The 14,460-nt window shown below is 45.1% G+C and overlaps 1 protein-coding gene across 4 annotated transcripts in view; it reads left to right on the top strand.

Annotated features, from left to right (window-relative positions):
• NPAS2 (neuronal PAS domain protein 2) overlaps positions 1–14,460 on the top strand; it is a 109,342-nt gene that overhangs the window by 70,549 nt on the left and 24,333 nt on the right. For all 4 annotated transcript variants that reach the window (XM_063339482.1, XM_063339476.1, XM_063339502.1 and 1 more), the window contains exons 6-8: positions 1,465–1,585; positions 2,616–2,729; positions 11,989–12,107. In XM_063339482.1, coding sequence (XP_063195552.1) covers positions 1,465–1,585; positions 2,616–2,729; positions 11,989–12,107 — 354 coding nt within the window. The remainder of the gene's footprint in view (positions 1–1,464; positions 1,586–2,615; positions 2,730–11,988; positions 12,108–14,460) is intronic.

Raw genomic sequence — 14,460 nt, 5'->3', positions numbered from 1 at the left:
ATTACATGAACAATGTACTATATTTTGTGTAAATATAATGTTTATATACATGTATCTATAAACTGAATTACATGAATATCAGTAGGATGCATATTAATAAGATGTATACTGAAGTCACAAAAGTAATTTTCAAGTATTCATCACAAAAGGAATATTCAAGTAACGAGCACATGTAATACTTACAATTGAATAATCTAAAGTAATGTATTATCGCATCAAGATAAGTGTATAAAGCATAGCGCTCAGATTTTCAAAGTGCACTCGATGCATTTCACTAGTCTAAACAGGAATTCCACCCAGAACAGCAGGCATGGGTGGAAAGCAGAGGGAAACCAAAGCACAATCTTAAGTAAATACATAAATAAATGATGATGATTAATAACTCGCCAGTCTCATACAGGGCTAACACATTTTCAACACGACTATACAGTGTGATAGCAGCTGCTCTGGCGACACACGAAGCTGTGTCAGCGTGCCAGCTCAGCCCGAGGTAGTCTCAAGTGGGATGGACGTAAGTCGATGCCATTAGAGGGTCACTTTATCTCAGGACTTGCTTTCAGATACGCTCTTCTAGCGTTAGGTTAGCCACCATGCCAAACACAGTGAGACCTTCCTCTTCACAACCCTGTGACAGACTCTTTGTCTTCTCCATCCTGGGCTGGGCGCGGCCTTTTGCACAAATCCATCTCCTCTTTCCATTCCCAAATCTCAGTACCTAGGTTTCCGATGGATTTCAGGTCTGTGCCAGCTGACCATGGTGCTAGGAGACATCTGGGTGTCCAGCCTGTGGCTGGCCAGAGGGCTTGTGCGGGTGGCACCATGAAGTCCTCCTCCCTGTGGACTAACTACTGCTGCTGCAAAGCCACGTCCAGACTGGGGAGTCTCCTTCTCCCTGCTCCCACCTGCCAGGATGTGGGGAAGGGGGAGCAAGGGCTGCCGCCTCAAGGGCACTTCCCAGGAGCCCAGGAGGTCCCCCCAGGGAGGGGCTGGATCTGGGACTGACCCAGCTCTCGGGGCCAGTGGCCCAGGGTGACTCCCAGCCCCGCTGCTGCAGCTAGTTGGGGTTTGCTGGGCAGAGAGCAAGCTCCAGTGATCCACAACAGACCTGTGCACGGCGCTGGTGAGCAGAACGGGGAGCCAGGATCCCATTTTCCATCTCACTCCCAGGTCTCGTCATTTAATTGTATGGACATACCCGATGCATCTGGTGGTCCCTGAGAAACATTAGAGGAGCATCGCCGAGTGTTGAGAATTGAGCTGAGAACTGAGCTGAGAACTAGCCCAACGGGAAGTGGCGACTTGGTTTGCTTCCCCCTGTTTTAGGCTTTGTCAGGGGCCCCTGGAAATCAGTGGGAAAACTCCTGTCAGCTGCCCCAGGCTTCATATCCACATTGCTGCGCATCTCTGCAAGTGTTGCTCATTGTGATACTTCTATTTTTCTCAAAGGTTCCTTTTTCTTTGCAGTGTGATGTCTTGGATCAGAATTTGTTAAATTTCCTCCCAGAACAAGAACATTCAGAGATTTATAAGATGTTATCTTCTTGTATGCTTATGACAGATTCTGCCTCATCGGATTACCTAAAAAGTAAGTTTTGTTTTATCTTTCCCAGTAAATGAAAAAGCACAGGCAGGATGAAAATCTTCTCTCAGAAAGAGTTTTTTATGTGATGTGCAATATAAAACTTAGGTTCATAGCCTTTTAAAAAGATCTTGCTACCTGGAATGACCCTTTGGTACTATTTTTAAATGAAACTCATTGCCTTTATTCTACTAGGCTAAGACTACTTGCAGTTCTGTTAATTATTAAATATTGTATCTTTTGAGACAGCTAAGGAAAATAGGTTAGCCGATGGAAATTGAGAGTTCGCCTGAGACAAATCACATCTTAATTGATATTTCAGCCTGTTCAAGTAAGATGCTGTTCAGAGATGTGCTGATGTCACACGCCTTTGGTTTGCATTATAGTCGAAAAGTAAAACCATTGTAATTCTTTTTCAAATTGAATTTTGTTTTTCTTAAAAACCCTTTTACTTGCCTCACCCTTATTCACTCTAGGAGGTAAGAGGTAGGAAACCAGAAGACACACCTTAATGTAAGACGTACAGCTGCCTAATCTACTGTATATACAAAACCTGCAGCTGATAGCTAATATGCCAAAGCTAATTTAATAGATATTTTGAGGTAATTAGGCACAGTTTTCCAACACAAGATGTAGAACAGCTGTGAGTCGTGAAAAGCCTAAATAGCAAAAAAGCTATAAATGAAGGATCCGGCTCTCTCCTTTGCTACACCGGTGCTATGGCAGCGCGAGCCCTGTGATGAAGGTGGTGTAAGAGGAGGGCGAGTCCGTGTCGAAGGCTGCCCCTGCGCTGCCGGCAGACAGGACCCGCGCCCGGCGCTGAGCATCCCGCATCCCTGCGAGGCGCTTCCTTGCAGAGGCTCCGGCCCTGCAACGTATAGCACTGCAACGTATAGCACGTCGGTGTGTAGGACTTTGAGTGGTGACAAGCTGCTCTCGTGCTGCCAGTTGCAAGATTGGGGTTGGAAGGCACCGTTGGTTGTGTTTAGCTTAAATAGTATATTTATTTCTTCTTCTTCTTCTTTTAACAATCCAGCTGACAATGAACTAGAGTTTTATTGTCATCTTCTGAGAGGAAGTTTGAACCCAAAGGAATTTCCAACATATGAATACATAAAATTTGTAGGAAATTTTCGGTCTTACAGCAATGGTAAGCTTTAATTGTTGTATAAATGTTACTTTAGCTGTGTAAAATAAAATATAAGTATTGCTCCATTGAACAAGACAGGCTTTTAAATGAAAGGACTATTTTTAACATTATGGGGTAAATTTTGCTTCACGTGGATCTCGCAGCTGATTTGCAAAAGCTGGACGAATACCTATGAAGAGTGAAATTGTGTTAGTTGCTTTTGTTATTGCCCTTCACCTGTTAGCAGTGATCCTGGACTCTGGGTAAGTTTGCAAATAATGACAGGTTCGGAGGAGGGTTGCTTTGTGCTCGCCGATGCTGTGTGCTAAGACCGCACCTATTAGCTAAATAATAACCTTGCTACCTTATCTGCTGGCTTACATGAAACACAGATTCTGTGCCAGGGCTGATAATCTGCCAAATCTGCCCCTCTCGCCCTTCTCTGCAAAGATCTGGGGAAAGGCGGCAGCGCCGCGTGCTGGAGCGCCTGCACCCACCGCCCCACGCCACTGCCGTCGGAATGGCTGAGGATGCTTCCACCCGCCGCTCTCTCCAGCTGCCATTTTACGTTCCTCTCCAGCACTGCAGAACACAATAGTCTCAAAAAAATAATAAAAACAAATTAAAAAAAATTAAAAAAAAGGAAAGAAATACAGTCAGCATAGTCGCTAATGCACCACAGTCAGTCCAGGGAAACCATCTTTCAAGTGATGAAGAGCAGATTTCCACCTCACCCGTTCCCTAACAAACAGATTGCTGCACGGCCGTTAGTGTCAGAAATGAAATACTCTTTTATTACTTTCCCTTCTCCTGCCTGCCCAAGTTTGCCTTAGTTACTTGCCTGATTGAACTCCAGAGTGGCATTTCCAAAGTTGCTGGTATTGTTCCAAATAGGTCATCCTCAGCAAAAAAATTCCCCACCGTGCTTTCCAAAAACTGCATGCCACACTGCGAAAAAAAAAAAAAAAACCCACGTCCCTGTCCCCATTTAACTTTCTGCTCTTGCTCCACATGACTAGAATAGAAACGGACGTGCAGGATGCAGATACGTATCTCTTGTTTGGTACCATCTGATTTGAGGCTTTATTTGTATAAAAAACTGTAACTGCCTGGATGCTTTCTAGTTTGAATGAAGCGAAATGCGGCTGCCTGACAGACGCACGCACCAAGCTGTTCTGTTTTCTAGAGCAGAAACCGGATTTCAGGTGCTGACTCATAAGGATACATTTCTACCAGGGGAATTTCTGATCCATTTTCTTCAAGGATTTTCAGCCTTTTATTTTGGCCTGACCTTAATATTGCCCTCTTACCCATTAGGATTTCATATCCCAGCATTTGTATCAGTGGCTATTTCTCAGAAGAAAGATAAAACTTGTATTACAGATATCTTCTCTAGCTTAGTGCATATAAACTAAATGGGAACATACTGATTTCAGAGGACACCAGATCATTTTCCAAAGACCCCAGCTTACAGCTTTCTAATGAGACATGTGCTTTCTGTTTCAAATTTTTTTAAGATCTTTTTTTTCCATTGTGCCACCTTTTTCTAAACCTTCCACTTAATTTTGTCTATTCCACTTTCTTCCCATCTCTGCTGCAGTCTGACCCTCGGGTGGATAGGGAGGGGATGGCCCTTGCCATGGTTGCCTCCTGGCCCCCTTCCCCTCTCCCCGTGGCAGAACGGCAGCTTTCCCATCCCAACTTTAGTTTCCCCAGCTCCGTGCAGAGTCCGGTGGAAACAGTTGCTTCACCAGTGCGTCCCCAGCACTGCTCCCCCTTGGCCGGGGGTCACCCCCATGCCCCCCCTCACCAGCCTGGCTCCTAATCCAGCCACAAAACCACCTCCCAGCAAAAGTGGAATCAAGTGCACCGGACTCGCGATGTAGCGGCAGCAGCAAACTGGGAGCTGATAACCTTGGGCCAAGGACAGAGTGAGCATCTGGAGGAGGGTGCAGACCTCTGAAGTGGCTGTCCTTAGCTCCACCGGGCTTCTTGCCGCCTGCACCCTCAGCAAGGCATGGGGGACATCAGCTCAAGCGAGCAGCGCAGCAACACAGCCACCCTTTGGGCAGCTTTCCAGCCCCGGGGCTGGGGACAAACGGCTGTGCTTTGGCACAGGGACTTGTGGCAGGGACACCTTTGAGCATCTGATGCGGGCAGCGGTGGGGCGGGTTACCACCTCTGCTTGGCCAACCACACCTCAGGGTACCCCATTAACAGGCCCTGTCCCCCCAGACCACGCACCCCAGGGCTGTCACCTGCCGGACCTGCCAGTAATTGCTGTCTTCTTCCTCCCATTAAATAAATACCCATTCTCCAGGTGTGCGGGCAAGCGGGCAAGAAAGACAATGTTGGGAAGGAGGTGGGGAGAGACATAGCACACACAGGGCAGCACTCATCCTACGTGCGTAGGACCAGCTGGCCCCAAATCCTGCTTCTTGGAGGTGTTTGTGGAGGAAGGAGGCTAAGCTAAAGAAAAGAGTTAGCTGGGGGAGAAAGACAGAAATTGCAAATTAAGCTTAATTAGCAGGAGATGTTCCTTATGAATGTATTCAAGAATGCTTTTCCCTGTAGCTTTTCTCAGCAGCGGAAGTGTTAGCATGTTTTTACACATGGGAGACTGATACAGGATGTTCTTCTCTAAATACAAATCTCTGCTGTTCCTTTTTAGCCACCCAATGCCAAATCCTACCTTTGTTTCCAATGGTTTGCTGAGTAGACCCTGAGTCCTCCCTGCCTGCGTGTTCCTGCCACAGGAATGCCGGAGACTCTGGGGCCAAGGAAGCTCTTTTATCCCTGGGCAGGCTCTGTCCCATCAGGATACATAACTATTCCATTCTCATTAATGTAGGGTCATGGCAGCGACAGTCCTAACAAATCTTTCACCTTCTCAGTTAACCTTTGCTAATGTTTTGAAGAACTGGTAGGTCCTTTTTTGCCCTCTTTAACAGAAATGTCACTAGCTTTATTCTACTTCCACATAACCTTTAACATAACCTCTCTTGAATTATCATTTTCTTAGGCTCATTTTATTATTGTTCATTGCTCATATAACGGTGGTGCTTGGGGGAAGGGGGTCATGCGTGCTGGGGTCCCAGTCACCTTGCCCCCTTCCCTCCTCCCTCATACCTTCTCCGTTAATCGCATTGTGACTTATGGCAGAGAACATCATATAGGGATGGGTTTGAATGGATTAATTTGAAGGACCGAGACTTAGAAAGCCAGTTAGGGGCTTAGCTGCTCTCCCTAACTTTAGCGGGAGCTCTGGGGCTTTAAAGGCCATTGTACTGAGATGCCAAAGAGAAATTTTTTTTCCGCTAAAGTAGAACAAATACCTGGTATCTACCAAGGTGACTTGTCACCAGGATTGCTGTCAGGGAGCCAGATCACGCACAACCTACATCGAGCCCATGCTAGTCCCCCAGAGGAGCAGTCACTGGCATCTTTCTCCATCCCAGAAGGGGCAGGGAGATGCATGTGCAGCTCCCAGAAATTGCCCGGGAAAGTTCCCAAAGCTCGCGGCATGCGTTCAGTCGTTCAGCAGATCACCGTCCCTAGAGCTCGTGGGCTCGGCGATAGCTGGAGGCTGGAGGAGCTGCACAGGGTTAGCAGGAGGGTCCACGCTTGGGCTGTTCCTGGGGATGGTGTGCGGGAAGCTGTACTCTGTAACCCCTGCTGCAAGGAGATTTCTGCAGCTCTGTCTACACCGGGGATGTGACACGAGCCGCCTGCACATGAGTGAAACCCCCCCACTCCTCCTCGAATTATCTGTGCCCAAGCGAGAGCAGCCGAGCAGCGAAACTGCAATGCGAGCCGTGCGGAGTGACTGCATGAGTCACTGGCTGTGCTAAATCAAATACAAGAGATTTGATTTTCCATTTGGGAGGATTATATAATCATCATTAATTAAGCTTCAATGAGAAAAGCAGGCCTGTAACCTGACGTGAAGACTCAGTAGTCCCTTGAGAGGAGGGGACGTGGCCCGTGGGCCACTCAGAAGAGGAAGGTGGAGTTCCCTCTTTGCCTCCGCGAGAAACGCCTACTTGCTCTCAGAGCATAAGGGGTTCTGTTTGTTTTTTTTTTTTATTTTATTTGCAAATAGGAACTCTTTACAATATTTTTATATATTTCAGGTTCTGGTCCTGTAGTCCAGATTTTAACAAGAGAGATGAATATATGCAAACATCTGAGGGAGCCGAGTGCCATCACTGTACCTGTTGACCAGTAGTACCTGATAAGGGGCAGAGCCATTTCAGCATCACCAATGAATAATGCAGTGGCTCCCATCCAGTTTTGCCCGAGGGCTGAGCGGGGAGGCAAGTAATAAAGATAACCCTCAAAAAAATCCAAGGAAATGCTTAGCTCCCGGTATAAAATGTCAAATTAAGTGAGAATAAATTATTTTACAAAGCCGCTTAATACCTCACTGTGATAAGAAAAGATAAGGCAGGCTGGATTTATCCCTCCTGTGAAAATTGTTTGTACGTTTGTAAACAGAAAAAGATCTCTCATAATTATATAACCAAATATTGGCTTTGGTATCCTATTTCTGAGGTGACATACTTGCTTTAAAACTCCTGAAAGGGACAAAGGCAGCAACTTGCCTTTCAAAGTTCACCAACAGAAAAAAGGACCACCAGCATCTTTTAAAGTGGCAGATCCGTCCTTTCATCCAAAATGCCTGAAGTGTTCCTCTTAAAAGGAGGAGATAACCGTTACGTGAAAAGAGTTCCTGATCGAGTAATATAATTAAATATTATAGTGGAATTTAAAACACTGCATTTTTGTTCCCAATTACATGGAAACTCGGGAAGTATCTGGTTACTGGGTGCTAATAATAGCAGATACTCTACTGTTAGCTGATATATCTCTTAGAGATAAGAATAAGCATCAAGAAAATTATTACGCTGGGGAGAAAAAAAATAATCTTTTCACTCTCAGAACAATTAATTCAATCTGAATTCCCTTTTAAAGGAAATAATAAATAGATTTTTACAGAAGATACATTGATCTTGAGCCTCCATAAGCATATGCAGAAACATCTGATAACAAGAACAACTCAAACTGACATGAGTGTTTTGATCAGAACTGACAGCCGCATATTATTATTTACTGTTAACGATATCGTAGAAGTCGCAGCTATCAATCTGCAGTGCTTATGTTGGGCTCTCTATGGCCACTTAAGAAGAAAGGCACCATTCCCGTTCCCAAAGAGTTTACTTGGGGTTCACATCAACACTGGATGGGGAGGGAAGAAACAGGAGGAGGAAAGAGGAGAGAGCAGACTGAAGTAGACAAGCGATCTATGGACACCGTCACTGTTACTCACCCAAAGCTACTGAGTGCAGTCTGGCTTCCCACTAGCACTTTAGATCTCTTCATTATATATATTAACTGCCGAATATTGTGTTTATCTGTGGTCTGAATGTATTTACATGTAACAAATCTTGATTTTATTCTTCTGGTCTGTTTGGCTTGTATTTTTTTTGAAATCGCTGTTCAGTTTGTCTGACGGTCACTAAGGCTGGTTCTTCAAACATTAACGTCTGCTGACAAAATAGGAAGAAGGGATTTCTTCTCTCAAATGGCACAAATGAGAGGCTTGCTGTTATAGGAAGAGTATGTTTTAAACATCCTAAGTTAAAATAAGATGACCGAGCAACTGACTGCTGTACTATTATTAACTGCATAATGTGGCATCTGGGGTTTTTAAAATGTGTTTTCATTCATTTCATGTGGCATGATTTATATCCCTAAGGATAAAAATCTTTTTGTCTATGGTACTTAAGAGCTTAGTTCCTTATATATATTACTTATTTTTAACATCTTGTCCTTAGTGTCCTGGTCTTTTTTTAAAAAAAACAAAACCAAAAAAACAACAACAAAAAAACCTGCACATAGGCAAATCAGTTTCTTTCTATCTTCTTATATGATAGTTGCAGGTAACCTAATACTTCTACAAAACAATTTTGCGGTAGCTCTAGGAGCAGCAGGTCTGATGGGTAACCACAAACCCTATTAAAAATTATGCTAAGGAGCATCAGCTAACTGATATATCTGAGACAACTGTTTCATCTTTCTTACTATGTATTTATCTTTGTCACACGACCTTCTAATTCCCTGCTCAGGCTATTTTGTCTAGATCATTTAATTGTGAAGCTCACATGCCCTCATTTACCCGGGTCCACCTGTTTATAGCCAGCTTAACGTTTTCATCAGATGCCTTCTGACAAAAGCACTCCAAGACCGGTATTTGACTTCTAAATGTTAGTATTACCCCAGCCTCAGACTTCATCCTGTATTTTCCATTCCACTCTTTTTCTGTGGTGCTCTCAGAAAGCTTGCTACTGAACTCTGCTACTTCAAGATGTTGTGTGTTTCTTTTAAAGAGACTTGGAGAATTATAAAGTATGATTTTTCAGAGGGCACGCTTTAAAGATTATGCCAGGATTTATTTATTTTTTTTAATTCATGCAATGATCCCCTTTTTTTAAATACACTTTAAAAGTTATCAACAAAAAAAACCCTTGAAATTTGCTGACCAGCTGCAAGGGCAGAGCAAAGCAGGCTGTACAGACAGAGCTGTGGGAAGAACAGACACCAACAAAAATAAGTCAGGCAGCAAAGTTATGCAGAAACAAATGTGGGATTTTTTTTTTTATTTCAGTTATTGTAGTTGTTATTTTTTGATCAAGATGTACATTTCAAGGTGGGGGCTAGCAGCCTGTATCATTGAGGCTTGTAGTGCTTTGGGCTTTGCGAAGGGCAGCTGAGTATGGGGAGGGGACGGTAGCTGTTTGAAGACTGGATGGGTTTCAGCCAGGCCAGCTCTGTCTCATCTCCTTGGGCTTATTCATTCACTGCCGCCAAGTTCAACACTCCCAAATGTTGTGATGAAATCCCAAAGTTACCACATAGCTGTACTCTATGATAATTATTACCCTTTTAGCATTTACCTCTTGGAAATGTGATCCTATTTTGTAAATGCCACATTCAGGGATGTGGTCTGCTCTCTTGCGGGAATACAGCTCAGACTCGTGGCTGTTTACATCAAACAGCTGATGTAGAGAAGCCATCGGCTCTCTTTGGTGTGACTCAGTCTCCACTGGGCATTTCTTCTTCAACTGGTGTCGTTTGCAAGCCCGTGGGTTCACTAACTCATCACACCTGTACTTGGGAGGCTGAATGTGCTGATGTTACTTTCCTATCTTAGAGCCCAGCCTGCAAACGTTTGCTACTGAACTTGGCTATTACAGAGAGAAACGGCCCCACTGACTTCAAATGTGACAACATATTACGTAGTAAGCTTGGAAGTAGCTTTTTACAATGCCCTTAACGTGGGTTTATAGCAATACCATTAATTTTTAAACAGGACTGACTACAGAATTCAACAGACTTACAAAAATAATCGTATGGGAGAAGAACCAATAACTCTTTATTCGGGCTTCTCCTATTTCCTGTAGCTCCTAACTCTTTCTTCTTTTTTTCCACCTCTTGTATTAATAATCCCATAGAAGCCCTTGTATATGCACATAACCCCAGGAGCAGAACAGGAATACCTATTCCTAGGAAGTCCCCAGAGCAAGTGTGCTTTGCTGGTGAAAGGAGCAGATTTTTGCCCATATTTTTTATCTTAATATCCAGTCAGCCATGCCCTCCAGACTCAGCCGTAAGAGTGGGCTGTAATCTCTGTGGATGCTCACATCTGTGTTGCCTTCTCAGATGAGGAATCTTTCATCCCCTTTTTGGCACAATATATATTGTGCACACAGTGGCCTAAATCACAGGTGTGAATTCTCCTCGGTGTCCTTATTTTTCTATCTCATACCCTGTAATCCTTGTTATCAGCCATGTATCTCTATTCTAAGGCTCTTCGTAGGTTGAACTGGGTTTCAAAAGCACGTGTGATAAGTTCAGACTTCTTCCATCTCTACAATTTATGCTAGGGAACTAAAGCCCAGTGCAGAAACACCCCAGAATAAAAATTGCTAGTAATCTCCTCCCCGAATAGGTACAAAACTCTTACAGGAGTTTTACAAAACAGTTTTACAGGAACGGACATGCTTATCTTTGCTTTGTCCTGTGCAGAAGAGACAAACCGTAGGAGACTTCAGAAAGTTGGATATAGGGGCCAAATAGTACGGAAAGATAGTTTCATATTAGCATCGACCCCTATTAGCACTAGATTAGTATTATTAATTTTATTATTAATTAATATTATGAAGATTAATAAAAATAATTAGATATTGGTGAACTCTAGCTGCTAGAAGGGACCTTCTCTGCCCCCATGGGAGACAGTTGTCTGGGCAGGGCAAGAGCCCATGGGGCCAGCCCAGTTCCCACCGCAGCTTAGCACAGTTTTGTTTCACTGCTGTGGGAGTGGGATTACCTTCTCTAAACAGCTCGAATTTGGATGAAAAATTTGCATTATGTCATGCTAACATGGAACTGTGGGCTAGCTTAAGGCAACACGTACTTTTGGCAAGGCATCTTCGTGGCAGGAGGTGCTAGTGGGCCCTCAAAGCAAGACAAGAGCCACGCAATCACGGAAGACGCAGATAAAAAAACCCTACACAAAATCTGTAGCCACATCGCATCCAGTTTTTCCTTCTGCCCAGCGTTTCAGGAGACAGCAGGCCATCTGCACGCTCACCAGAAACGCCCAGCTCTGGAAGCCAGTGCTGTACGTGGGGTCCTCTTTGCTCTTCTTTAAGCCGAGGAGAACTTGAGCAGGCTGGGGACGCTTTTCCTTAGACGCAGAAGGGGAAGATGCACTTCAGCCGCCGAGAATCACAAGCAGCCTCTTGCTGGCTCGATGAAGCCTCGCTGGCTCTGGGCCCCAGTGTTTTTGCCACTGATGACTTGACGAACTCTCTTCAGCTACCTCCCCTGCCAAGGCTTTTTTTCACTGCCTCGTGGAAGTTGGCGCGCTAGGCATGCTGCAGCATACTTTTTTTTTTTTTTTTTCTTGTGAGTGGTGAAAAAGAGCAATGGGATGCGTGGGGTTTCTTTCCAGAAAGCTGGTTTATGCTCTGTAATAAGGTTTGGCCTTATTTTTATTAGGATTAACCTATAAGATTCATACTTGAAGTTAAGCTCTGATGTCTTTCTGCCTAACATGACTGACTTGGATTTAAATATATGCATATCAGCTTTAAAAGCTTTTAGAGCACTTCTCTGAATAAAATTAGTATTAGTACGCTTCAAGTGTGCAAAATATTCGGGGAGAGAAAATCTCATACGAGGCATGACTCTGGATCCCGTTTTTTTCCCTACCTAGTGCCTAACTCTACTTGCAATGGCTTTGACGAGGCTGTCCCAAGGGCTTACAGAACATCCCCGGGAAAGCAGATCTGCTTCGTTGCGACTGTTCGTTTGGCAACGCCTCAGTTTTTAAAGGTAAGTGCGTACCCTGGGTCCCACTCATTCCGGAACTTCTCAAAACACTTTCACAGTGTCACAGACAGGGTGACACGCGAAGTTCTTAGTTTTGCTAATTGAATGGATTACAGATATCACATTTCATGCATAAAAATCCAGTGAAGAGGATTATCAGTGCGAGCCAGGGTCTGTGGAAACGGTGTCACTTCTGCCCCCGCTGCATGGGAAATGGAAACCCTCCTTGCATTAGGAATTGCAAAGTCACTTTGAAATTGGGTTCTTCGTTGCTGCTTTCTTTTCCTGCGATGGGACAGTGTACAGATGGCCACCAACACTTTCATTTGAGTCCCTCGGTGTCTTTGGGTGACTCATGCTAGTTTCTCTCCTCCCAAATCCTGGTAGTAAGACAGCTGCTTGTGGAAATAAGGATAGACCACTCAACCTTGTGCCTGGCACTGCAGTTCCCCAATTAACAAATGTGAGCTACTGTGTCAGGTATCCCGTCCTCAGAGGTTAAAAGATTAAAAAGTCTAATTGAGACCTAGCTGGTATGAAATCACCGCTCCTTTGGCCTGGCTCCATTACTGCTCAGGGACCTGCAGGGCACTCTCGACTGATTCATGGCCCCAGCAGGCAAGTACAGTCCCTTCTAGGTAAGTGAGGACACTTCCCATAAATCTCAGCCACGGTAATCATATTATCAGTAGAGGCTGGAGTTAAGGTTCTCTGAGAACCCTGAAAGCAAATTCCCTTGTCTTTGGGTAGCTAACATCTCAAAATAAACAGGGGAAATAAATGGGCTGCGGTTGGCAATGAGCTGCCCAGTGCTGGAGGGATGCAGCTGCTGAACAACCTGGAGAAGGTGTTAGCTGCCAGGAAACCCCGCACACCGATCTCTTCAGTTCACCTGGGTGACTCCAGTCCTGACTTCCTCCTCTGAAAAGAAGGCAAAAATATTTATCTATCTGACTGGCTAAGCAAGGCAGAATCAGCATTTTGGTTGCACATAGCAATGTTTGCATGTTGCACCTTGAATTTTAGGGTAGCTTCTTGGCATCAGCATGGATTTTGGTGCAAACTGGAGAGGGAGGGAGAGAGGAATTTAAGGTATGCCTGAAGCCTTTTGCCAATCTACAACCAGCCACTTTAATCACCTTTGTGAGCATTGATACGTATCAAAGATGGCAGAACATCTCAGCTTGTCCTGTGGTCCCAAGAGGGTTTCAAACATTGGTGGCCTGAAAGACTTCTCTCCCTGAGAGTGACAACAGAGAGAGAAGTGACAGAGGAGATGATGAGAGAGTGTCACTTGCACAGGGGGACGTGGCACCAGGGAGCAGGGGGACAGCAGCATCAGGGGCCAGGGGCATGTTGTCCTTAACAGTGATGATGGAGACCCTCCTGCAGAAGAGACATGGGGGATACAATAACCCTGGATGCCACTAAATCCTGAGCACTGATGCTGGCAAGTCCCATCCAGGGGTCCCCAGGCTGACAGCTTATGAAGCTGGAGTTGCCCCTGCAAACCGCCAGAAGGAGAGGAGAGGAGAGGAGAGGAGAGGAGAGGAGAGGAGAGGAGAGGAGAGGAGAGCTGCCAGTGGGGTGGGAGCTGGCCATGGGGCACATGGCCAGCCCACACATGGGCATGCACAATGCAGCCATCCTTCTTCCCCTTCCCATCTCTACCCAAAATCTAATCCTTGCCAACTATGTCCTCATCCCAATCCCTCTGGGCCAAGGATGTCCTGCCTCACAGGCAGCCCTGTGCCCTACCTCCTGTAATTCACTTATTCATTATCATTCTCATGAGTGCCCAGAGCTGCTGTGAATCTTAAGGGCCAGTTTCTTCACTGTGGGAGTGAAGTGCAAGGCAAGCCGGCAACCTTTCACCCCATGCCCCATGCAGGCTGCCTGCCTGAATGGGCATTTCCCCCTCCACAGCATGTGGTGCCCCCAGCTATTGAGTGGGTGTCATGGTTTGGGCCAGACTGACCACTGAAGAGAACGACAGAAGCTCTCCCCCACCTCCCACTCCAAGGAGAGGAGGGAGAGAGATAAAAAGATTTATCGTTTAGAAAAAAACTGAACTACTTTAATGAAAATATTAATAAATTAATAAAATAATAATTTAAAAAAGAAAATAATGAAATACACAGAATATATACAAAACCATATCAAGCTCCCAGGATGACAATCACGTTGTCATCAGGCCCAGGGAAAAGTCCCAGACTGGACCCAGGAACGAATGGGAGCTGGATTCCAGACTTGGATTCAGAAATGCTCAGATCGGGATCAAAGGCAGATGAACAGACAGAGTCCTCCTTGGACACCGGCCATTGAAGAAAGAGGGCTGACCCTTTGATGCCTCAGC

Source organism: Chroicocephalus ridibundus, chromosome 1 (genome assembly GCF_963924245.1).
Source record: "Chroicocephalus ridibundus chromosome 1, bChrRid1.1, whole genome shotgun sequence".
Taxonomy (NCBI): domain Eukaryota; kingdom Metazoa; phylum Chordata; class Aves; order Charadriiformes; family Laridae; genus Chroicocephalus; species Chroicocephalus ridibundus.
Note: the sequence above shows the minus strand (reverse complement) of the source record. Positions and strands in the feature narration are given on the sequence as shown.